Raw genomic sequence first — 23,802 nt, forward strand, 5'->3', positions numbered from 1 at the left:
TTTTATTAAAAGAAAAGGAGGTTATTCTAGAGTGAGTTACCCACTTTTTGCAGGAAGTCTCAGGCCACAGCTAGACCTAAGGTTTATCCTGGGATCATCCAGGGTTCACCCCTGCCTGAGCACTGGATCCCCTGTGTGTCACCCAGATGAACAGGTCTGACCCCTGGACAATCCAGGGATAAACCTTAGGTCTAGCTATGGCCTCAGGGAGCTCTGAAGAAACAGACACTTCCTGAGCAAGCCATCAACACAAGAAATTAGACTAAGCTCCCAGAGCCATTCAGATTTATTTGCATATTTGCATAAAAATCTCTCCACCACCTCACCTTTGCATCCCCCATCTCAAGTGGTGCCTCTATGAGCATACTAAGCACTTTTTTTTTCATTTTTGCACTCCTACACCATGATGAAAACTGATTTCTGAAATATCTAATGGCAGCAGACAGGTGGGCTGGGTTCACACAACATACTCACCCACTATGAGTGAGTGTGTTGTCTGAACGTAGCGTGTTTTCCTCAGGGTGGGTTATTGTGTCGTCTGAATGCAGCGTGTTTTCCATAGGGTGGCTTGTTAACCATGCATTGCGGTTTATTTTTCTCAAACAAACCACCTTGAGAACACACGGATTGTTGCTGAGTTGTTCAGGGTGATTAGCAATCCACACTGCATGGGTAATGAGCAAACCTGCAGAAAACGCGTTGCATTCAGACAACACAATAACCCACAGTTCAACAACCCACACTGGATAGGTTAGCGTGTTCTGTGAAGCCAGCCATAGACTTGAACTTCGCCAATTCGATCTTGTTTGTCTCCATGAAGCAATTTCTAAGAAGGAGCAACACTTGATGTTCATAGGTTTTAATTTTTGCTACAGAGTACAATGCCTTCCTTCTCTCTCTCTCTCTCTGTCACACATACACACACACACACAAGGTTTTAGTCTTGTCTACATTACTTACACATCCTGGAACTCCTCCAGTGATTTCTGTGGTGTGAAGACATTTAATAAACTGATAATCTGAAGAAAAAAAAGCAGTGAGAAAAGGGAGGGAGGGAGAAAAGGAGTGAGTGAGATAGAATGATAATGAAACATTAGCAGTTGATCAGATTATGACAGATTGCTCCACTGACATAACTGTTGCTGCTTATAAAAGTTCAGTTTACACTAATCTATTCTGCTACAAGAGAAAAAAAATCACTCCACAAACATATTACAGAGGCAAATGTTGCAAAGAAAGACATTTGTTTTTGGAGGCTATGTTTGCATGTGTGTGAGGCTCATTAGATTCAACAAAAGCAGAGCAAATTTTGCCACATAACAAGGAGTTCTACAATTGAATGTTCAGCCTCACTGGAAACAAACATGAGGCATCAGTGGTATATTAATGTTGCTTGTCAGGGATGAGGAGGGTCAAACAGGCAAAGAGGCTTCCAAAGAACCCTATTGACAAAGAATCAAGTTTTGCTACAATCTATTGCAGCCACTGATACCAATACCCTCCGAGCCCGATTCAAGGCGCTTGTTTTAACCTATAAAGCCTTACATGGCTTGGGACCACAATACCTGACAGAACTCCTCTTCCTACATGAACCTACCCGTACACTGTACTCAACATCTAACGTCCTCCTCTGGGTGCCTACTCTGAGTAAAGCTCGGAGGACAGCAATAAGGGAGAGGGCCTTTTCTGTAGTGGCCCCCCAATTACGGAACAGTCTCTCCGACTGGTACCAACATTGTTATCTTTTCAGTGCCAGGTTAAAACTTCCCTTTTCTCCCAGGCATTCAATTTATTTATTTATTTATTTATTTATTACATTTTTATACCGCCCAAATTGCCAAAGCTCTCTGGGTGGTTCACAAAAATTAAAACCATAATAAAACACACAACAGGTTAAAAACACAAATACAAAATACAATACAAAAAGCACAACCAGGATAAAACCACGCAGCAAAACTGATATAAGATTAAAATACAGGGTTAGAACAGTAAAATTAAATTTAAGTTAAAATTAAGTGTTAAAATACTGAGAGAATAAAAAGGTCTTCAGCTGGCAACAAAAAGAGTACAGTGTAGGCGCCAGGCGGACCTCTCTGGGGAGCTCATTCCACAGCCGGGGTGCCACTGCAGAGAAAGCCCTCTTCCTAGTAGCCCTATGACTCCAAAACTAGCTCTGGCCTGGCTGAATGTTTTAAAAAAAATGTTTTAAATGTTAGCTGTTTTTATGTCTTTAAATTTTGTATATTGATTTTTTAAAAAATGTTTAATCGTTTTAAATCTAAACTTTTTAAATTTTGTAAACCGCCCGGAGAGCTTTGGCTACAGGGTGGTATATAAATGTAATAAATAAATAAATAAATAAACAAACAAACAAACAAACCTACTGCCTGGTGGTTCTGATGTCCATGGGGCAAAGAATGTACTCTGGGTTTGGATCAGAACCAGAAAGAACTCTAAAGGTAGATATCCAAGGTGTGATAGCTCCTTTAGAGTTCTGACTGAAACCCAGAGTGCATTCACCTTCTCGCTGGCACTAGAGACACCAGTCTCCGCTGCTATTGGGTAACTGTAGATCCGATCAAAATTAAATGCTGTTGTTGTTGCAATTGCATCACTAGGAACATGGGATGCTGCCTTATACTGAGTCAGACCATTGATCCACCTAGCCCAGTATTGTCAACACTGACTGGCAACAACTCGCCAGAGTTTCAAGCAGGATTTTTTTCCCCGGCCACCCTACTAGGGATGCCAAGGATTCAGTCTCAGATCCACTACATGCAAAGCAGATACTCTACCACTGAACTGTGGCCACTTCTGCCCCCAACTAAGGGTCTTCTGCAGCTCAATTCTCAGAAATGCAGCCAAACCATGAGGCTGATTAGCAGCAGCCACTGGGTTGGATCCAGACTTAGTCATGCTTAAGAACAGACCCTTTGAAATTGATAGGACTCCAGTTAGTCACTATTTACTTGTCCCATTGATTTCAGTGGATCTACTCTAAGCATGGCTTAGATTGGATGACTTGAAGGAACAGCACTGGGTGCGGACTTGGAATGAATACAGATTGTGGTTCAAGTAGAGCCCGTTTGTTTGTTTCTCTTAAAACAAACAAACCACACTGGCAAGAACTCACAGGACCTGCAGGCAAAGGGGGGATTTTTAAATATGTTTCAGCCCTGTTTTACCATCTACCATCTAGGCTAGGGGTGGGCAGAAAGTAGATCTCCAGACGTTTGTGACTTCAGTTCCCAGAAGCCCCTGCCAGCATGGCCAATGGTTAGGAATGCTGGGAGTTAAGGCCCCAAACTTCTGGAGATCAACTTTCTGACCATCCCTAATCTAGGACATATCTATGGCACCTTCAAACCTCTTCCATTCCCTGACCATAGCTTTAACTAGGCGCTTTTATTGTCCTTTCATCCCATCCTTTGCTAAGTGAGGCCTAGTGCAGAATGCAGGCATCCTCACATACCTATCACCTATCTCCAGAATGGCAGAGAACAGTTGATGTCACCACTGCCTTGCTACACCAGAGGGCTTGGAACCCTCACTGTGGACACTTCTGAAATCCCATATTTGCAAGCTTCCCAAATCCCAAAATGATCATGAAATGTGCCAAAGTCTAAAGGACTTACATAAGACATAAGAAGAGCCCTGCTGGATCAGACCAAGGATCCATCTAGTCCAGCACTCTGTTCGTACAGTGGTCAACCAATCATCAGCCAGGGATGAACAAGCAGGACATGGTGCAACAGCACCCTCCCGCCCATGTTCCCCAGCAACTGGTGCACACAGGCTTATTGCCTCGAATACTGGAGGCACATAACCATCAGGGCTAGTAGCCACTGATAGCCTTTGCTTCCGGGAATTTATCCAACCCCCCTTTTAAAGCCATTTGAAATGGGACAGGCCAGCTTTCAAAGTCTGAGCTCAAATTTGACATTTTGCACTTGGAATCTGAATGGCATCATTTGCAAACGTCAAAGATTTTCACAGTTTTCATTTCAACCCTGCCCTAAACTGAAACAGTCATCTCACGCCTCGCTGCACAGAAAATAGTTGAGTGTGAACCAATTCTGTGGGAAAGCGTAGACAGGGAAGCGCCTCTTAAAAAAAAAGAAGAAGATGACCTGGAAGAGAACTCTGCTGCTCATCACTCAGTATGGGGACTGCAAAAAGAAAAGGATTCCAATGAATGGGACCAAATATTTCCACTAGAAAGTGAAGGCAAGGTTCGCCACTCATCTGATTTACCCCACATGAGTATATTCTAACCTTGACCTTAATCCTGATGGTATTTGCATAAGCATTATCCAGCATTAGCATATACCAGTTATGTAGCTGTGGACCGAATAATCAGAGCACAATTGATCTTTTGTTGCACAAGAGAAGAGAACCTGAATTGGTTTTCCACTCTTCTCAACAGGACTTTCATGGGATTTAAATAGAAGATCTCCATAGCGACAGCATAATCAAATATGCTGATCCAGGGCTCAATTGAAACTCACTTCCTTCTAGCCAGCAAACAGAGAGTGCAGCTAAGCTTTTGCCCTTTCCCCAAAATCTACTTTCAGGAAGGGAGCAATGTAGCCCTGATCCCATCCATACCTCCCCCCAAAAGCATGCAACCTCTGCACAACTGTCAGCAGAGGAATTTTTTACTCCTACTTGCTGGCATACAAAGCAACACAGAATCTTGCCTTTAAAATAACCAAGGTTATAAAGCGAATTTCTCATAAAGACATAACATTTTCCTCCTCGTTTAGCAGGATCAAATGCTTGCGCTTCTCAGTCCTGCTACCAAAAAGGATCTTACATTTTTGTGATTCACACACTTCATGAGGACTAGCTCCCTGTAAGCTCGCTTAGCATGCGTTTGATTTTGAAACGGCCGGCTGAGCTTCTTGATGGCCACATTTCTGTCGAGAACAGCATCATATGCAGCACTGGAAAATGAAAAAGACAAAAATAGAATGGTTACATTGGGTAACGTCCGTTCAGAGGTCATTGCTAATACTATGTTTATTCCATTTCAAAGTGCCTGTGTGTTTCTGGTAGAAATATGCATTTCTTGAACAGCTTTAATCTCCTTCCTGGAATCTTCCAGCTTTATTAGAAGAAATCCAGCTTGTCAGACACATATACAAATACCTATGTTCACAAAGTATTTAAGCTGAAGCCAACTGATAAATTCAGTGATCACACAAGTTAAGTTTGAATATTCAGATGTAAGTTTATTTACCCCACAAGAACTCATTGTCACTTGTCACCATAATCCTAAATACGTGGATGGGCATAGATTCCTGAAATGCCACTGTAATATCATATTTGAAAGGACATGTGATATTGACCTGGCACACCTATGAGCATATGCTTACATATGCTGTGCATGACTGACGCACAGTGAATCACTTGGGGAGTGGGGGATGCCAGATTGGGACCATGGGAGACAGAGTCTAACCCTATACCACCCATCGTGCCCCAATCAGAATTCTCCCCCATCAACCCCCCCATGCCTGATATTTGCAAAGGAAGGAATGTTCCACAGCAGAAGAAAGGGCTCTGGCTGGTGGTAATTATTATTATTATTAGTATTAGTATTAGTATTATTATTTATTTCTTACCCGCCTCTCCGTTTGGATTGAGGCAGGCAACAACAATAAGTATAAGTACATAAAATTGATTAAAAACTTAGTAAACGTTATTAAAACATCCTAAAAACATCCTAAAATTCCTAATGTATTAACTGTTACAGTTTTAGTGTTGTTATTAACTTATTGGGTTTACTGTTTTAAATTTGCTGTATGCCACTTAGGGAGCTGCAAGTCAAGAAAGGGGTCATAACAGGAAATCATTAATTAATTAATCTCAAAGAACCCTCTTGGTATCTTAACAGTTTAAGTGCCTTCTCCTTGAGCTTTCTCCTACCCCCACCCCCCACCCCAGTTCCAGCTGTACTTCCAATTTCCCTACTCCTGATTTCAGTCTCACTGGAGGGCTTATCTGCTTTTTGCACACTATTTCTGTGTGTAACCTGCAGTGTTAAACGCAAACAAACAAGCAAAAACCAGAAGGCAGCCTCTGCCTGCTACGTGCCGTAGTCACTTGACGTCTTTAGGCTGGTTTTCTTGCAAAACAATATAATGCAATAATAATAGAGGCTTTTACCTTCCCTGCAGAAAAACAGCCGGGCTTAATTGAATAATGTCTCCCCACCACCACCACCCTGTCCATTGAAGATCCCATCATGATGAAAAGAGCATGCCAGCTATGTTTAATAATTAATTTGTGCCAGGAAAATACAAGGACGAGAGTAAGGCTAGAGCTAAAGCATCATTAGACGGGGAGGGGGGGATAGCATTTCCTCACTGTTGCTTTCCTCCCCACTTCGGTCCTGCGATACTCCCTCTTTTTTTCACACAGGGGAAGAAAGAGGAAGTAAACAATGATCACATGGCCCATTCAGCAGGAAATGGTGGCACATTCCGTTTCCAAAACAAGGACAACCAGATTTAAAGGGGTCTATTTTGTAATAGAAAGAAGGCAAGAAGGAGTGGGAGACGCATGGTTTGGGGATTTGACCTCCAGTTTCCTTACTCCACGTGCAACATTCTCGGCCAAAGCAGATACAATGGTGGCATTCTGCGTGTTTAAATACAGAACTGCCCCAACCAGGCAGAAAGGGGCTGATTTTAACAGCACAGGCCGTTGCTAGACCAGGCGTTAGCATGGTGTGAGGCCCGGTTTCCCTCCTGTGCATCCAGATGACGCACAGAGAATCCTGGGTCAGGCCACGCTAAAACCTGCCTTAACCTGGCATAAGCGGATTCACTTAAGGACGGGGGAAGAAGGATGGGGGATAGGGCATCGGGCATGGGGGAGGATGGGGGAAGAAGGATGGGGGACAGGGCATCGGGCATGGGGGGAGGACGGGGAGGAAGGACGGGGGACAGGGCATCGGGCATGGGGGAGGACGGGGGAAGAAGGACGGGGGACAGGGCATCGGGCATGGGGGGAGGATGGGGGAAGAAGGATGGGGGACAGGGCATCGGGCATGGGGGAGGACGTGGGAAGAAGGACAGGAGACAAGGCATTGGGCATGGGGGGAGGACGGGCGAGCGAGTGGGCAGGGGGGCATCAGGAATTGGAGGGATCAGGGGCAGGGGGAGCAGGGGGCCCTTTATTTTTTTAAAAAAAAAACCCACTTACCTTCTCCGCAGTGCTCCAGCGCACATGGCCCCTTTAAAATCCAAACCAAAATGGCCGACGCGACAGGGCTTCCCTTTGCCCCGTCTCGTGTTAAGTCTGGAAGAGGGCACCGCCGCGCGGTAGCTGTAGTGCGCCGTCGCCCCGACTCCCAGACAGATTATAAGGTAGGTCTAGCAAGGCCCACACTAATGAGGAGTAGACACAGCCCTTTCAGTGGAGGGCAGTGAATCTGCTCCAGGGTTCAGTCAGAACTCTAAAGGAGCTATCCAAGATGCAGAGAGTTCTGGCTGGTTCTGACTGAAACCCAGAGCAGATTCAGAACCGCCAGCCTCCACTGTTCACTTCCTGATTTCTGCATATCAAGTCTCTGTTAAAGACATAGGAGGAAACCAGACCACTTTTTCCCCTGGGCAGTTGGTCACCCTAAGAAGGAAAGGTGGAAAGGAAAGGAGACCGCAAAGATTCATAAAGAGCCAATAATATTTCATCTAATGTGTTTCAAGGGGTAACTAGAACAGAGAGAGCATCTTATCAAGAAGTTTAGTTTTATCACCTGTTGCCTAAATCAGGATAATGGTGTTTTTTTAATCTCACAATAAACTTACCAATGGCTGGTTGTTTATGTTTTTATCATTAACACTGCTTTGTAGATGCATCCTCTACTGGTCCCTTTTAATGACCATTTCATCCTCAGATGAGCTCTGATACTAAAAGTGACTTGGCATGGTCGAAAAGCATGAAGGGAGAAGGGCTGTAAGCCACGGCTGGGGTGAGAGTCCGGTGCCTCTCACCTCTATGCCCCTTTTGCTATTAAGGCTGGGAACTCCTCTCCCCATTTTCTATGTGACTGGGAGAATTCTGGGTTTCAGCACATAGAATTTCTGCCACCACTTCTTTACTTTTTTCTTAACACACACACAAAAGTAGTCCTCTCCACTATCCCACACTGACTCCGTAATTTGTCTGCCGGCTACTGGAGAAATATTCTCCCACAAACACCCTGATCCCTGCTGTGTGAGACCAATAACGAGACCAATAACGGAAACCAAATAACAAAGTCAATAGAAAACTGGTGGGCACTCCTAATGAAAACTTCCATCTCCTGCTGGCAACTGACATCTTAGAATTGCTCTGCCTTGCGTATATCTGGGCTTTTATCTCTAACACATATTTAATAAAACGGTATTGCATTCTAATGTAAAACACACACACAAAAAAACAATAATACACTCCTTCGTTTTGGAGTAGAGGATTTAGCTGAAGTTTTTGAGCATTAGTAGGGATGTCGCAAGCATCCAGCTGGGTCTGGGAGTCCAGCGCCTCCCCCCCCCCGCGTCCAACACCCCAGACCCATTCAGGCACTCCCAACATGAGCGCGGACCCCCACCCGAGCACTTGTGAGGCTCCAGCAAACGTTCAGCAGCCAGTCAGCCATGCGCCAAAACTGCACACATCCGGTTCCATTCACACCTTTACCTGTGCATCAGTGGGACCTTTAAGGTTGCCATTGGCATGGAGGGGAGGAAGTGAGTAATGGTTGCATCAATGGTGGCTGCCATTGATGCAGGAAGGGAAATGTGCAATTTTGGGCCATTGGCAGGCATCTGCCGAGCACTTGCCAGGCCAAGCCAAGCTTCAGAACACTCCGGTGAGCAGGGGTGGGGGTGACGGGGTGACAGGATGAGGTCCTGCCGAGGTGAGCGAAGGCGAGTTCGCTCACCCCTAAGCATTTGAGATCTCTGATGTAGTGTTCTATGAACACTTAACATCATGTGATCATGCTCTGTGAATTCTTATCAGCATCTTAATTATAGTACGGTCCATGTACCATCAGTTCCTTCAAATCCATCTTCAAAATTCACTTTTCCCATGAAGCCTTTGGCACACTCCTTAGTCCCCATACCCCACTGTAACTGTAGCATTGTTCCAATGTTACACTGACCCTATGTACAAGTCTGTATGTGTGTTGCACTGTTTGTAATAAAGAGTGTGCCCACATTGAATGTAACATGCATGGGGACACTCCTTATGGCTGAAATAAACACATATGTTACCCAGGCCTCCATCTCCCTCACCTTCCTTCTGTCGTCTCCCCGGTGTCAAATTTTAGATTGGAAGTTCCTTGGGGCAGAGGCCTGTCTACTTTTTCACACGGTGATGGAAAGAAGCTTTGCTAAACTACAACTCGGGTTTTTTAAGGCTGTAAACTGCCTGAGGGCATTTGTCCATTAGGTGGTATATAAATTTAATAAGAAAGAAAGAAAGAAAGAAAGAAAGAAAGAAGGAAGGAAGGAAGGAAGGAAGGAAGGAAGGAAGGAAGGAAGGAAGGGGGACTAAACAAATTTGCAATACAGTCTTATGAGTCATAGTATTTGCTGATTATGGTTTATGAAATAATCTGCCTTTCCATATGTTACATTTCAAAATTGGCTAAGAAAATCATTTGTTACTGCTTTGTTGTTGTTTTTTAGCTTTCTGTTCAAGGTTTCCATTCTCGGAGACAGGATGACAGAGATATTTCATTATTACCTGGCCATTGTGAATAATGTTCATTTAGGCAGTGTGTGTAATCTTTGGAATAAAATCCCACTGTCCCTATTATTATTATTATTTATTTATATAGTGCCATCAATGTACATGGTGCTGTACAGAGTAGATTAATTAACTAATTAGCTAATTAACCTAATTAATTACCTAATTAACTAATTAGGGATGGGCGAACTTACCCACATCAGTTTCGTACAATGCTCGCTCCGCCCCCGGCGCCATCCACCCCCGCTCATCTGGCTGCGTGAGCTTCTTTTGCAGCTCAGCGAGGCTTGATGATCACTCAACAGCCGTCCGCCCTCACTCCAGAAGTTACATATTTCTCCCAGTTGCATAAATGACAGTCATAAAGGCCCTATTTATGCAACAGGAAAAATATGTAATTTCTGGAGCCATATGAGGGCTGAAGGCTGTCGACACCCCGTTAGGCCTCGCAGATGCACAGAGAGCGGGTCTGATAATGCACCACGGGTGTCCAATTGGATCGAGGGGGGCAGACGCGGGAGATTCCGTTGGGCACCCAGACTCAGTTGGGCACCTGCAACATCCCATATCCCTTGCCACCTCAAGGCTAACGCATATTGACTGGGAAACATAACAGATTAACCTATCTGTGCTGTCCATCTATACACATCATCTATAAATTCAAGCAATGTGCCCCACCGATGGTGCTCCTTCCTCATTGAGCTCACATTAGTCACACCCGGAGGGCAGGGCTCCTGCAGCTTTAACTGTTGTGATGAAAGAGGAAATTTCACCAGGTGCTGCACGCATACAAATAACACCTGCTGAAATTCCCTTTTATCTACAACTGGTAAGGAAGCAGGAGCCCTGTCCTCCTTTCCATATGGACACCCTAATTTTTATTCACCACAGGGCACTAGGCAAGTAACTATTTACAAGTCTGGTGAATGAGATTTAGAAAACTCAGAAATACCCACAGAAAAATATAACTTGCAGATAAAGCTGTGTGCCCATTTCCCTGGAAGGGTTACTGCCGAAATTCTTGCTAAACTATTACTTTATCCTAGCACCTATAAAGCTGCTGCATTTTTTAAAAAACAACAAATGCCATAAATCAGCCACGGTTTTATCATAAAAGCTATAGCTTTACTGCAATATGCACTGTAATAAATACCCTTTAAGTTTACAATCAAACACTAGCAGCTGGGGGCAATGAAAATGCTGTAAATAAATTGGTACCCGATAAATTATGTTTACGGTTGGTTTGGTGAGGTAAATGTTAAGTTTCCCGATTGGTCTTTTTTTAAAAAAAACAACCTAGTAAATAACCATTGAAATGGCCTGGTTTAATGGGGACAAAGATTGCTTTCAGCTATACACCAAATTTTCCAAGCCCACAACAAATGAAGAATATATATATATATTATATTATCACTCTTTAATGATGTGCAAGGAGCTAATTGTACTGGCAGGGGAGAAATGACTTGATCTGTGCTTGTTTTATGAAACAAATATTGTAGGAAACAGAGCAGATTATTTGGAGGGCAAAGAGGGAGACTTCCAAAATTCCACACGTAACAACACACAACATGGATGAGAGACTGTTAGAGCAGTACGACAATGGAATCAGTTACCGAGGGAGGTCGTGGGCTTTCCCACACTAGAGGCATTGAAGAGGCAGCTGGACAACCATCTGTCAGGGATGCTTTAGGGTGGATTCCTGCACTGAGCAGGGGGTTGGACTCGATGGCCTTTTAGGACCCTTCCAACTCTGCTCTTCTATGATTCTATCTTTAACTTGGTTTTATCCTTGTCCAGCTTTTATATCTTGCTTTTTATTGTGGTACTTTGTTTTGTGCCTAAAGTTGAATTTGATGGTTTTAATTTTTGTGAACCACCCAGAGGGCTTCGGCTATTGGGCGGTATAGAAATGCAGTAAATAAATTTTAAAAATAAACTTGCCAGCACTGGTTGATGAAAGTTTGGAAAGAGCTTTCAAGTAGGGATGTCGTGGAAGTCTGAGAGGGGGGTGGAGTCTAGCAAACTCCCCCGCCCACTTGGCTTCCCAGATCCCGCTTGCCGAGCTGCTGCGTGCCATAAGAACATAAGAAGAGCCCTGCTGGGTCAGACCAAGGGTCCATCTAGTCCAGCACTCTGTTCACACAGTGGCCAACCAGCCATCGGTCAGGGATGAACAAGCAGGACGTGGTGCAACAGCACCCTCCCACCCATGTTCCCCTGCAACTGGTGCCCACAGGGTTATTGCCTCGAATACTGGAGCTAGCACACAACCGTCAGGGCTAGTAGCCATTGATACCTTTGCCTCCAGGAACTTATCCAACCCCTTTTAAAGCCATCCAGATCGGTGGCCATCACTACATCCTGTGGTAGTGAGTTCCATAAATTAACTATGTACTGTGTGAAGAAGGACTTCCTCTTATTTGTCCTGGATCTCCCACCAGTCAATTTTATGGGATGACCCCAGGTTCTAATATTTTTGAGAGAGGGAGAAAAATGTCTCCCTATCCACATTCTCCATACCATGCATAATTTTGAACACCTCTATCATTTATTTATTTATTATTTATTACATTTTTATACCGCCCAATAGCCAAAGCTCTCTGGGCAGTTTACAAAAATTAAAACCATGAAGAGCATAAAAACAGCCAACAATTTAAAAACATGAATCATGCCTCCCCTTAGCCTCCTCTTCTCCAAGTTAAACAATCCCAGTTGGGGTTGTTGACCCAGTTGACCATCCACGCCCTCAGAGACCTGTTTAGCAGAGATACTTTCAGCTATTACTGGTACCAATACCAAACCTGGCTGCATTGAGAATGTCTGCTTACTATAAGTGCCCGGCGACCATCTGAGCCACCCTTTTGTGTAAAAATGCCAGCTCGGGTTTTCTGGAAATCTTGTGTAAATGTAATGTTGCATTAATGGCAGCCATAAAGGGCCCTGTAATGTTGAATAAATGGCCATTTTTAAAGACCATTTTGGGCAGCGTCCCCAAAGCCACTGTAATGTGTGTACTTTGGCCTTCAAACACATACTGTAGTGTGGTGCATTGTCAGAGCTACTAAGTAAGAACTTCACTTTTTTTCAGGCATAAGTTCTAAGATGGTTTACTTTCCCACTTCCTGCAAAGTATTTTTTTTAAAAAAAAAAAAAAATCAGTCTGTCAGATGCTCTGAGACTGCAGAACTGAAGGGAAGCAGGCCAGAGCCTCACAGAGCAGCCAGAAAACTATGGGATGCAGGGTTGTGTATGTATGCATACTTAAAGACAGGGAGGCCTACTACCCTGATCAAATGATACTGCTGAGTTTATTTAACTTCAGGAATTGACAGCTGAATTTGCTTCCTTTCCTCTTCCCTCCCCATTCCTCTTTCCTTTTTGTGTCATGTCTATTAGATTGTGAGACTCTGGGTAGGGACCATCCCATATTTTAGAGCACCATTCTAAGGAGTTGCCACTTGATAAACAGAGGGCTCTGATGGGAGCCCCATGTCTACATTATGCCCTGCTGAGAGAAGCTAGTTTCCTTTTTCCATTTTCAGCTAGGTAATCCTCATTTGGCTGATTTAAATTGTTGTGGGCAGGACAGGTAATGGAGAGGATTTACTTGTTTGTTTATTACATTTATATCCTGCTTTTTACCTCCAAGGAACCCAAGGTGGCACTCATAATCCTCTTCTCCATTTTATCCCCACAACAATGACCCTATGAGGTAGGCTGGGCTGAGAGACTGTGACTGGTGACTCACCCAGTGAGCTTCCATGGCTAAGTGGGGACTAGAACCCACATCTCCCAACTCTCAGTCCGACACTCTAGCCACTACACCTACGGTGACCATATGAAAAGGAGGACAGGGCTCCTGTATCTTTAACAGTTGTATTGAAAAGGGAATTTCAGTAGGTGTCATTTATATATATGGGGAACCTGGTGAAATTTCCTCTTCATCACAACAGTTAAAGCTGCAGGAGCCCTGCCCTCTTTTAAATCTGGTCACTCTAGTATAGCTCCTGCAGCTTTTACTGGTGTGATGAAGAGGAAATTTCACCAGGTTCTCCATATATACAAATGACAACTTCTGAAATTCCCTTTTCTATGCAACTGTTAAAGATACAGGAGCCCTGTCCTCCTTTGCATATGGTCACCCTAACTACACCACACTGGCTCTCTTTTAAGATCCTGATGATCCTGGCCTCTCCTCCTCACCCCCTTCCCCACCCACCATCCTGGTCCATTTATCCTCTCCCCAAGCTGTTGTGACTTCAAGAAAGCAGCCTCCATGGTGCTTTCTACAGGAGCTTCAAGGGGAAAGGGGGTGGAAGAGGGGCACCATCTGAACACAGATTCCCTCTCCCAAGGTTGTAGCAATGACTATGGCCTTGGGAGGGAAGGTGGATCCACCATACCCTATAATCCCAGCGACCATAGAATTGCTCTTGTTAACCTCTGCAATCAACGGTGCTTAGTAAAAATTATAAGTGAAGAAGAAAGGAGGAGAGGAGAAGGAGAAGAAGTAATAGTAGTGTCTTAGTTCTCACAGAGGTGGTTGTCACATGTATGACTGTAACGTGTATTGTTGATAAGAATTTGTTGTATTTCATAGGAGCGCTATTCCTAATTATCTATATATGCTGAATGCAAATGATCAGTAACAATGTGACTAGTTGTGTGTACATGTTATAAGATAACTATGAGTAATGGAATGTATTCTTGGAATTGAAAGGAGGCTGCCACCAGTGAGTAAGTTGGGTGCTAGAAGAGGAAAGCAGCTTAGCAGAGATACTTTCATCTAAGTATTATTGGTGTCAATACCAGACCTGGCTGCAGTGAGAATGGTAGTATGACCAAGCCTGAAATTAAAGATGAGGTCATTGACATTGTGAGAGTTATAAAAGGCAAAAGTTAGATCTGGTTGCCCTGATAGAACCTCAGAGAATGACACACCTCCGCAACATGATTACCTAAGAACTGCAAACCATGCTTGCCAGATTGCTAACGATACTATCTGAATGACGACTGCTTTATTGATTTTTCTAAGGAATATGCTAGCCACGATTTCTATTATGTTTCTAATTGTTCTAATTGCATTATATATTATCATGTATTTTGCTTATTTTATCACTGACCCTGTTCAGATGGCACGCTAAGCCACAGTGGTTAAGCGCTTTGAGCTAAACATGATGGCTTAGTGTGTCATGTAAACTATGGCCACAGCTAGACGTAAGGTTTATCCTGGGATCATCCAGGGTCTGCCCCTGCCTGAACACTGGATCCCCTGCGTGTCACCTGGATGAACAGGTTTGACCCCTGGATGATCCAGGGATAAACCTTAGGTCTAGCTATGGCCTATGACTTAGTGGGTTGTGAGAACCATTCCTAACCATGGGGGCTACATAAACACACTCACTAATCATTTGCTTCAAAAGGCTTAGCGGCTTACCCATGGCTTAGCTGCACAGCCTTCCTCAACCTGGGGCGCTCCAGATGTGTTGGACTGCATCTCCCAGAATGCCCCAGCCAGCAGAGCTGGCTGGGGCATTCTGGGAGTTGTAGTCCAACACAACTGGAGCACCCCAGGTTGAGGAAGGCATGTTGTCTGAAGAGGCCCGTTGTAAAATTTGTTATTCTCTAATATCGTTTAAGCAATAAATGTACATTTTGTAGTACAACTTTGTGTTCTTTGGCTTGAGAGAAGTTTCAGAGACCACAACTCATATAAATTAATTCTCAATGCCCAAAACACAGCTAAATTCATAAATCTCTTCCTTTGTGGAATCTGTCCTTTAAAGCCATTGCATTCCCTCTTGAGCTGGTGAAGTTCAAGTTTGAGAAATTAGCTAGTCAGATGAAGCAAAGAGCAATTTACTCATCTCATTGTAATCTAACTTGTCAGTGTATGGAGAGAGAGAGAGAGAGAGATAGCTTCTGGTCATGTGAGCTTCCACCTGCAGTCTGAAGCGATACAGTCCAGACACAGGTGTGCCACCTCAGGAGGAACAAGGCCTCTGTCATTTAATAACAGTAGGCAAAACATTTAGCCTCAAAAGCAGGGATGTGACCCAAGGAATGCTCTGAAGGGCCGTTATAAGGTTCAACTGCTGAACATAAGGCAACAGTTCATTTGTTGAGAAACCACCTGGGGCCCATGCAATGGCACTGAGCTCCTTGGAGGAAGATCAGGATGTAAATATGTGAAACGAACCAATGAATTTTCTCTGTAAGATCTGTGAGAGCGGTGCTGTGATCCCATGCTGGTCACTGCCTCTGCATATTTTGCTGAGAAAAGCAGAAATTGAAATGCACCTGCAGCATTCTCAACTGATGCAAGACACATGGATTTTGTTACTGTGCTTAGTTAAGTTTCCAACATATCAAATGACTTGCAATGACGGAAGTTGTAGTCCAGCACCTTTGGATGGCACCAGGTTGGGGAAGGGCTGCTCTAAACAAAAAAAGAGAAGTAGGTGGCCCTAAGTTGTTCATCATCAGTTTTCCACATCCCCACAGTCACCTCTGCATATCATAATCTCCATCCTGTCTTCACGGTTTATCTGCTTTGGGAGAATGAGAATTTCATTTGTACTTCCTTCAGGAGGATTTGGCGTTAAGGCTTGTGAGCTTTAACTCCCAATTTCCATGCTTTTTGGTGCTTGGTTGAAAACTGTAGAGCCTTAATGTTGTTTTGTAAACTGTAGTTTTTTTGTTTAATGAATGTCATGGCTTTGTGTAATGGATAACCAGATATTATACAGTTGACAACCAAGCCAGCGTCAGCCAGGATGTTACACCATGTTGACATCCAATCTAAAATCAAAGTTAGTGTTATGTGTTGAACTCACTTTTCAAATTAATAAATTAACCAAAATGCTTACATCTCTCATTTTTAAAGATAAAGAGATGAAACTTGGCACCATGGTAGCCCTTAAGTATGAATTTAGCCATGCCAAGTTTGAAATAGATCTGTTCATGTCTTGATTTTTAGGAATTTTTTAAACTTCAAATACAAATCTCTTGGGGTCTAGAACCTTGAGCAGTACAGGTTTTAAAAAATGAAATGAAAAATAAAAGATGAAACTTGGCACCATGGAAGCTGTTAAGTAGGGATTTAGCCATGCCAAGTTTGAATAGATCTATTCATGCCTTGATTTTTAGGGATTTTTTTAAAGTTCAAGGGATGAATAGGAAGGAACTTCCAAACTGTGGTGGCAACTTTACTCACAAACTTGACCTCCAAACTTCCATGAAGGTAGCAATATTGCACACTTTTATCTAGGGATAGATGGACTCACCTCCATCCTGCTTGCTGGGTGTTCACCAAACCACCACCACCACCTGCCACCACTTGCTACACCATATGAGAAACTGGACGGCCCAGTAAGCACCTGGGGGACACCACAGAGCTACCTGTCCCCTTAGTGAGCCATCATTTTGTGTAAAAATGCTGGCTCTGGGTTTTCCAGAAATGTAATGTTGTGTAAATAGTGGTCATAAAGGACCATTTGCGCCTGTAATGTTGCATAAATAGTCCCTTTACGGCCACCATTTATGCAACATTACATTTACGGAAAACCGCGAGACACCATTTTTTATGCAAAATGGCGGCTTGCCGGGGGAAGGGTGGCTGCTGGAAGCTAGCAGCCCTGCAGTGCTAGGCAAACAGATCCAGTAAGCATGCAGTGGCTCAGCGGACAGGGTTTGGAAGGCTGAGCAGAGGAGAGGCCTCCAGACTCCACCACCACCCCTCTCAGACCCCCGCAATATCTCTATTCTTATCTTTTCTTTTTAAAAGCCAGTTAAAACTATTCTGTTGACCTACGCTTCCACCTTCTGTGCAGGAAGGCTAACCAGAATGCCGTTCCTCAACACTCTCCACCACAATTCTCATGTATAACGAAGGACCACGACAACAGCCGTTTCTGCTACTTTTAAAATGTGATGTTTTGATGGTGAGAAAAGTATCCTCTCACAACAGGCTCATGTTCCAGCTCCAAGATTCAGGTGTTCATCTGCACTTCAATCAGCGCACAGATTCCTGCAATCCCCTAGAAACAGCTGGATCAGGATTTGCAATCAAGCCACCCTGCTGTCAGTAACACAGCCATCGTGTCCTTCTCTTCCTTTTCTTTCTTTTTACTGCCTGTGCAGCTGCTTCTAGGATTAAACGAATCCATCTCTGGTCCTTTTTATAGTATCTCCCAAAGATTACAGGGGTCAGGCTGAGCCTTGACTTACAGCTTGAAAATGGATGGGACAAGATAACTTCAGCTCCCTATCCGGAATATGGGGATATGAATACCGGACTAGCTTCAATACTATTTTAATAGTATTCAGAAACAAGAGGGTGGTATTCATGTTTGCGAGGGGAAACCCAAGGTTTGCAAAAGGAGAAAATATCTTTGCAGGGAGAACTAAGGGGGCACCCTCACCACCACCCAAAAAAACAGAATAATGAGGACTAAGTGTGTTCACTAGTCATGAATGCTGACAGTTTGTTGCTTGTGAAAACAGAAAAGGTGGGACAGGATTGGAATGGAGTATCCTGAAAGAAGGCATGGGTGCATTCTGTTGAACAGGTGAATTCCACATTAATAATAATAATAATAATAATAATAATAATAATTTTATTTCTTACCCGCCTCTCCCTCTGGATTAAGGCAGGGAACAACATTAAATATAAAAATACTATAAAAGATATAAAACTGATTAAAAACATATAAAACTACTACATTATTAAAATAACAGCGAGACATTTTAAAACAATACTATATTTCTTTTCTTGCAAGTTGCACTTCTACAACTACTACATCTATGACTCTAAGAGTAATACTATGGTTCCAACCTAGGGTGACCATATGGAAAGGAGGACAGGGCGCCTGTATCTTTAGCAGTTGCATAGAAATGGGAATTTCAGCAGGTGATGTTTGTACGCATGCAGCACCTGGTGAAATTTCCTCTTCATCACAATAGTTAAAGATGCAGGAGCCCTACCCTCTTGACCGATACAAAAGAGGGCAGGGCTCCTGCAGCTTTAACTGTTGTGTTGAAGAGGGAATTTCACCAGGTGCTATATGCATGCAAGTAACACCTGTTGAAATTCTCATTTCTATGCAACTGTTAAAGATACAGGAGCCCTGTCCTAAGAACAAGTAACTCAAGAAGGCTAATTCATCTCTCTCCCTTCTCCCCTCACCCCACCATTTTTTTTTCTAAGTAATGCTCAACATTCCGTGACTCCTGGAAGCTGCCAAGGTGGTGTCCAGCCTCTGTAAGAAGAGTTTTTCCATATAATCCCCCTTTCAAGCCATAGCAACCACAGACATTGCAATGGTTGTGAGTACCGGCCTCACATAGACTTGCTGTTAGTCCTATTTAGAGTAGATCCATTGAAATGAATGAGACAAGGTTCATCAGGCTCATTAATTCATACAGTCAGCACCCCCACATGAATCCTGCAGAATCCTGCTAGTGGCATTCCATTCTCCCGCAAGTAATGGTACAGGAACTACTGTCCATCTGAACAGGGCCTTCAGTATGAACACATTTTTGATCCATTCATGGCAAATGCACTAAATGGAATTTATGAAGTCCCAAACAAACAAACCTGCACCATTTGGAAACTTTATTGTAAAATCTGTCAATTTCATTTGAACACTGAATTCTAGTTTGCTGGTGAACACTATAAAATCTGTCAAATTCAATGCAATATTAACATCAAATATCCATTCTCATTCTCATCTATATGCAGAGCAGGCAACATTAAAATGTTAAATTGCTCTTCCCACTAACGATGCAGGCAACATCATCAGGAGAACTACTCTAAAAGCATTCTAAAAGTGTTTTTTAGCTTATTTGATTTGCTGCAAGTCCATGGGCCTTCCTAGACGAGGCCTTAGCGCGCTTTCTGTCCCGGCTTCCCTGCTGTGCGTCCAGATGACGCACAGGGGAATCCGGAGACAGGCCGCGCTGAGGCCTTCTCCAACGCGCCATAAGCGAATTCGCTTATGGCGCGCCTTTTCCCCAGCTCCGGCCTGAGGCCGGAGCTGGGGAAGGTCTAGGGACTTCCGTGGCTTTTTGCGGCTAATCGCTTACTCACGAGTAGCCACAAAAAGCCGCGGACTGGCCACAGCGCTGAGCGCTGTGCCCATCGGCCGGGGAGATCCCGGGAGGGAAAAGGAGGGGAGACGACACAGGACACACACACACACACACGGAGGGAAAAGGAGGGGAGATGACACAGGACACACACACATGGAGGGAAAAGGAGGGGAGATGACACAGTACACACACACACACACAGAGGGAAAAGGAGGGGAGATGACACAGGACACACACACGCACGGAGGGAAAAGGAGGGGAGACGACACAGGACACACACACACACACACGGAGGGAAAAGGAGGGGAGATGACACAGGACACACACACACGGAGGGAAAAGGAGGGGAGATGACACAGGACACACACACACGCACGGAGGGAAAAGGAGGGGAGATGACACAGGACACACACACACACGGAGGGAAAAGGAGGGGAGATGACACAGGACACACACACACACGGAGGGAAAAGGAGGGGAGATGACACACGGGACATGGAGGGAGAGAAAGATCAGGAAGGGATCAGGAGCGGATGGGGGGGGTTAACTAATAAAAAACCCTTACCTTCTCCGCAGTCTTCGGGCGCACGTGGCCCCTTTAAACTTTTAAAAAAATGGCCGGCGCTGCAGGGCTTCCGTCGTCCCTGCGCGTTGTGCGTCTAGGAGGCTGGGCGGCGCGCGTTAAAGTTTGCACACCGTCGCCCCGCCTCCCTGCCGGCTTATCCCGGCAGGTCTAGCAAGGCCCCATTACTGAAAATTATGAAAGTACAAAAATCTATATTTACCAGGACAAGTTTCCCCAGCCTTTGTAAGACAGAGGATCTACCTTTAACCCACACCTGAAACATGGGCTACGTCACTATTTATTATTATTAACTCTCTCACACACCTTTTTTATTTTCTCTTTCTAAGGTGGATTTGCAAAGGAAGGTTGAATAGAGTTGGGCCAGATCTCCACCAAGCTGAATATGACACTTTGAAAACGGTTTGAAAACAGTATAGGGAGTGTGTCCTGGGCCCCAGCAGTTGTCACTACTGCCATAAACCATTTTAGAGCAGCAGTGTAGAACCTGCCTTGAATAAAAGAGGAGTTTTTGGCAAGCGCAGCTTGCTGTAGAGGAGTGAGGAAACCAGGGCCAGATCTACACCAAGCTGGATATGACACTTTGAAAATGGTTTGAAAACTGTATAGGGAGTGTGTCCTGGGCCTCAACAGTTGTCACTACTGTTATAAACCATTTTAAAGCAGCAGTGTATCTCCCACCCTGAACCTCATGAAATTTCCTCTTCTGTGCAGCTGTTCTCTGGTCCCCTGTTCTGTGTCTCCTTCCTGCCTCCCATTCCTCTCCCTTTCCTAATAAGATATCTAAAGGTGCTTCCACTGATACAATCCACACCAAGTTGGGAGGGTCACCTCTCTTCACAGGTTCCAAACCACCACCCGAAGTCCAAAGACCTAGAACCAAACCTCCAAGATACCATCATCTTTCTGTCTTAGTCATTGCAGACACTCCAAAGCTAAGTTATGTTAGCATTCAGAACTGGAGCTAAAGGTGGCGCTAAAGAGGATCAAGCAAAGAGAGTTCACTGTTCCACAAATGGTTGTGCAAACTGGAAAAGTCAGGTGCGAGGCCAATTGGGAGTCCATAGGACTTCCACTTCCATACCCCCCCATGCCTGGCCAGCTGCTGCCTCCTGCCTACAGGACTTACCTGAAGCCTTTGCTCACACAGTCAGGCCGCCCTTCCTCTAGGCAGTGGCATGCACAAGGGGTGTGCCAAGGCACACCCTGATGTTTGGGGCCACCTCCACTTTCCTGCCCCCCCCTGCTAAAATCAGGGCTTTTAAGGAGGACAGGAAAAATGGTGAATTCTACTGCTGTCCCCACCCCACCCCTGCCAGGAAGCCCAAAGTTCTATTTGCAGCCAAGGGCTCCTCCGCTTCAATCGGGGCCTTAGGTGCACACACTCATGTTGTGCACCCCTATGCCTCCAGGAGAGCCACTCTGCCCTGCCATAGCTCTATAGCCGCTGGAAAAGTAAGTCCTGCCGGCAGGTGGGCGGGCAGGGGGCAGCCATTGGGCCAAATCTGCCCAAAGCACTTCAGCTACTTTGGGCCGAAGCAGCCCAAACCAGATTCATATCAAGGGAGCTCAAATTGGCCCACTACAGTTCAGATTTGGGGTTCGGGAACAAGGCAAAGCACACACCGTATTCTCTATTATTATTATTATTATTATTATTATTATTATTATTATTATTTATTTATTTATTTATATAGCACCATCAATGTACATGGTGCTGTACAGAGTAAAACAGTAAATAGCAAGACCCTGCCGCATAGGCTTACATTCTAATAGATTTCAGTTTACTTTTCTCACACAACACACTTCCGCTAAGTCAGAAACAGCCCTTCCAGAAGTGGAAGCAGCTCTCTGCTTGGGGAAAGGCACCTTTGGATCCAAATCTTAACTTCAAATTATGCGGTAAGTTCTGTCTGTGAATTCCCCTGAAGGATAATTTAATCAGGCCTGTAGACTTTGATGAGGTTCGAGCCAACGTTGCCTTTTGGCCCTGTCTCTGCAAATGGCACACGGCCGCGTGTTTCGTAGCATACCAAGTGTGGGAAACGACATAGCATGGTGACTTTTTTTCCGGGTGCATTGTGATTCGGCATTTGGCACTGACATCTGCTGTTTGGGAAGGTGCCGTCAGCAGCTGTGTTGTTGTTTTTTACAGATATACAGTATCCCGAGTTATGTATTCAAATTGGTAATAGGATAGGAAAGATTCAAAAAGATTGGGAAAAGGTCTTGAGCTTGGAAAGCCCTCTTGCCAGAAAAACGTCACTTTCATAATTGCAGCCACAATTTATTGCTACTAACAAACACATGGAAAACTGGAAACGGAATCAAAGAGCTGCAGGGTTGCTTGGCAAAGAGTTTAGTTCTTGCTCCTTCCAGCTTTACTACTGCATGATGTGGAGATTATGAATAGGGAGACATTTTCCTCCCTCCCTCATGATACTAGAACTCAGTGGGGTCATCCCATGAAGCTGATTGGTGGGACACAGAGATAAAAGGACTTCTTCACACAGTGCATAGTCGAACTGTGGAATTGGCTACCACAAGACGTAGTTATGGCCACCAATCTGGTTGTCTTTAAAAGGGGGTTGGATAAATTCCTGGACAAGGCTATTATTCTGGATGGGGTTGCACTCCCCCTGAAGGAGCAGGTTCGTAGCTTGGGGGTTCTCCTAGAACCATCTTTGTCACTTGAGGCTCAGGTGGCCTCGGTGGCACGGAGTGCTTTCTACCAACTTCGGTTGGTGGCCCAGCTACGCCCCTATCTGGACAGGGATAACCTAGCTTCAGTTGTCCATACTCTGGTAACTTCCAAATTAGATTACTGCAATGCCCTCTACATGGGGCTGCCTTTGAAGACGGTCCGGAAGCTGCAGCTTGTGCAAAATGCGGCGGCCAGATTGATAGCTGGAACAGGGAGGTTTGAGCATGTAACACCGATTCTGGCCCGCTTGCATTGGCTGCCTATATGTTTCCGAGCCCAATTCAAGGTGCTGGTCTTAACCTATAAAGCCCTACATGGCTTGGGACCACAATACCTGATGGAACGCCTCTCCCGACATGAACCTACCCGTACACTGCGCTCAACATCTAAGGTCCTCCTCCGAGTGCCTACTCCAAGGGAAGCTCGGAGGATGGCAACAAGGGAGAGGGCCTTTTCAGTGGTGGCCCCCCGACTGTGGAATGATCTCCCCGATGAGGCTCGCCTGGCGCCAACATTGTTATCTTTTCGGCGCCAGGTCAAGACTTTTCTCTTCTCCCAGGCATTTTTAACAGCATTTTAACAGCATTTAACAACGTTAAGTTTGTTTTTAATGGACCCCACAATTGTTGTTTTAAAATGGATACTGTTGTTTTTATACTGTTTTTATGTGTGTGTGTGTGTG

General features: G+C 44.6%; 1 protein-coding gene across 5 annotated transcripts in view; it reads right to left on the reverse strand.

Moving 5' to 3' along the window:
- The window catches only part of MAPK10 (mitogen-activated protein kinase 10), a 255,525-nt gene that overhangs the window by 61,844 nt on the left and 169,879 nt on the right, over positions 1 to 23,802 (reverse strand). For all 5 annotated transcript variants that reach the window (XM_063136197.1, XM_063136201.1, XM_063136198.1 and 2 more), the window contains 2 exons: positions 4,817 to 4,946; positions 961 to 1,019 (listed from right to left, as the gene is read on the reverse strand). In XM_063136197.1, coding sequence (XP_062992267.1) covers positions 961 to 1,019; positions 4,817 to 4,946 — 189 coding nt within the window. The remainder of the gene's footprint in view (positions 1 to 960; positions 1,020 to 4,816; positions 4,947 to 23,802) is intronic.

The sequence above is a fragment of the Elgaria multicarinata genome, chromosome 10 (genome assembly GCF_023053635.1).
Source record: "Elgaria multicarinata webbii isolate HBS135686 ecotype San Diego chromosome 10, rElgMul1.1.pri, whole genome shotgun sequence".
In the NCBI taxonomy this organism is placed as follows: domain Eukaryota; kingdom Metazoa; phylum Chordata; class Lepidosauria; order Squamata; family Anguidae; genus Elgaria; species Elgaria multicarinata.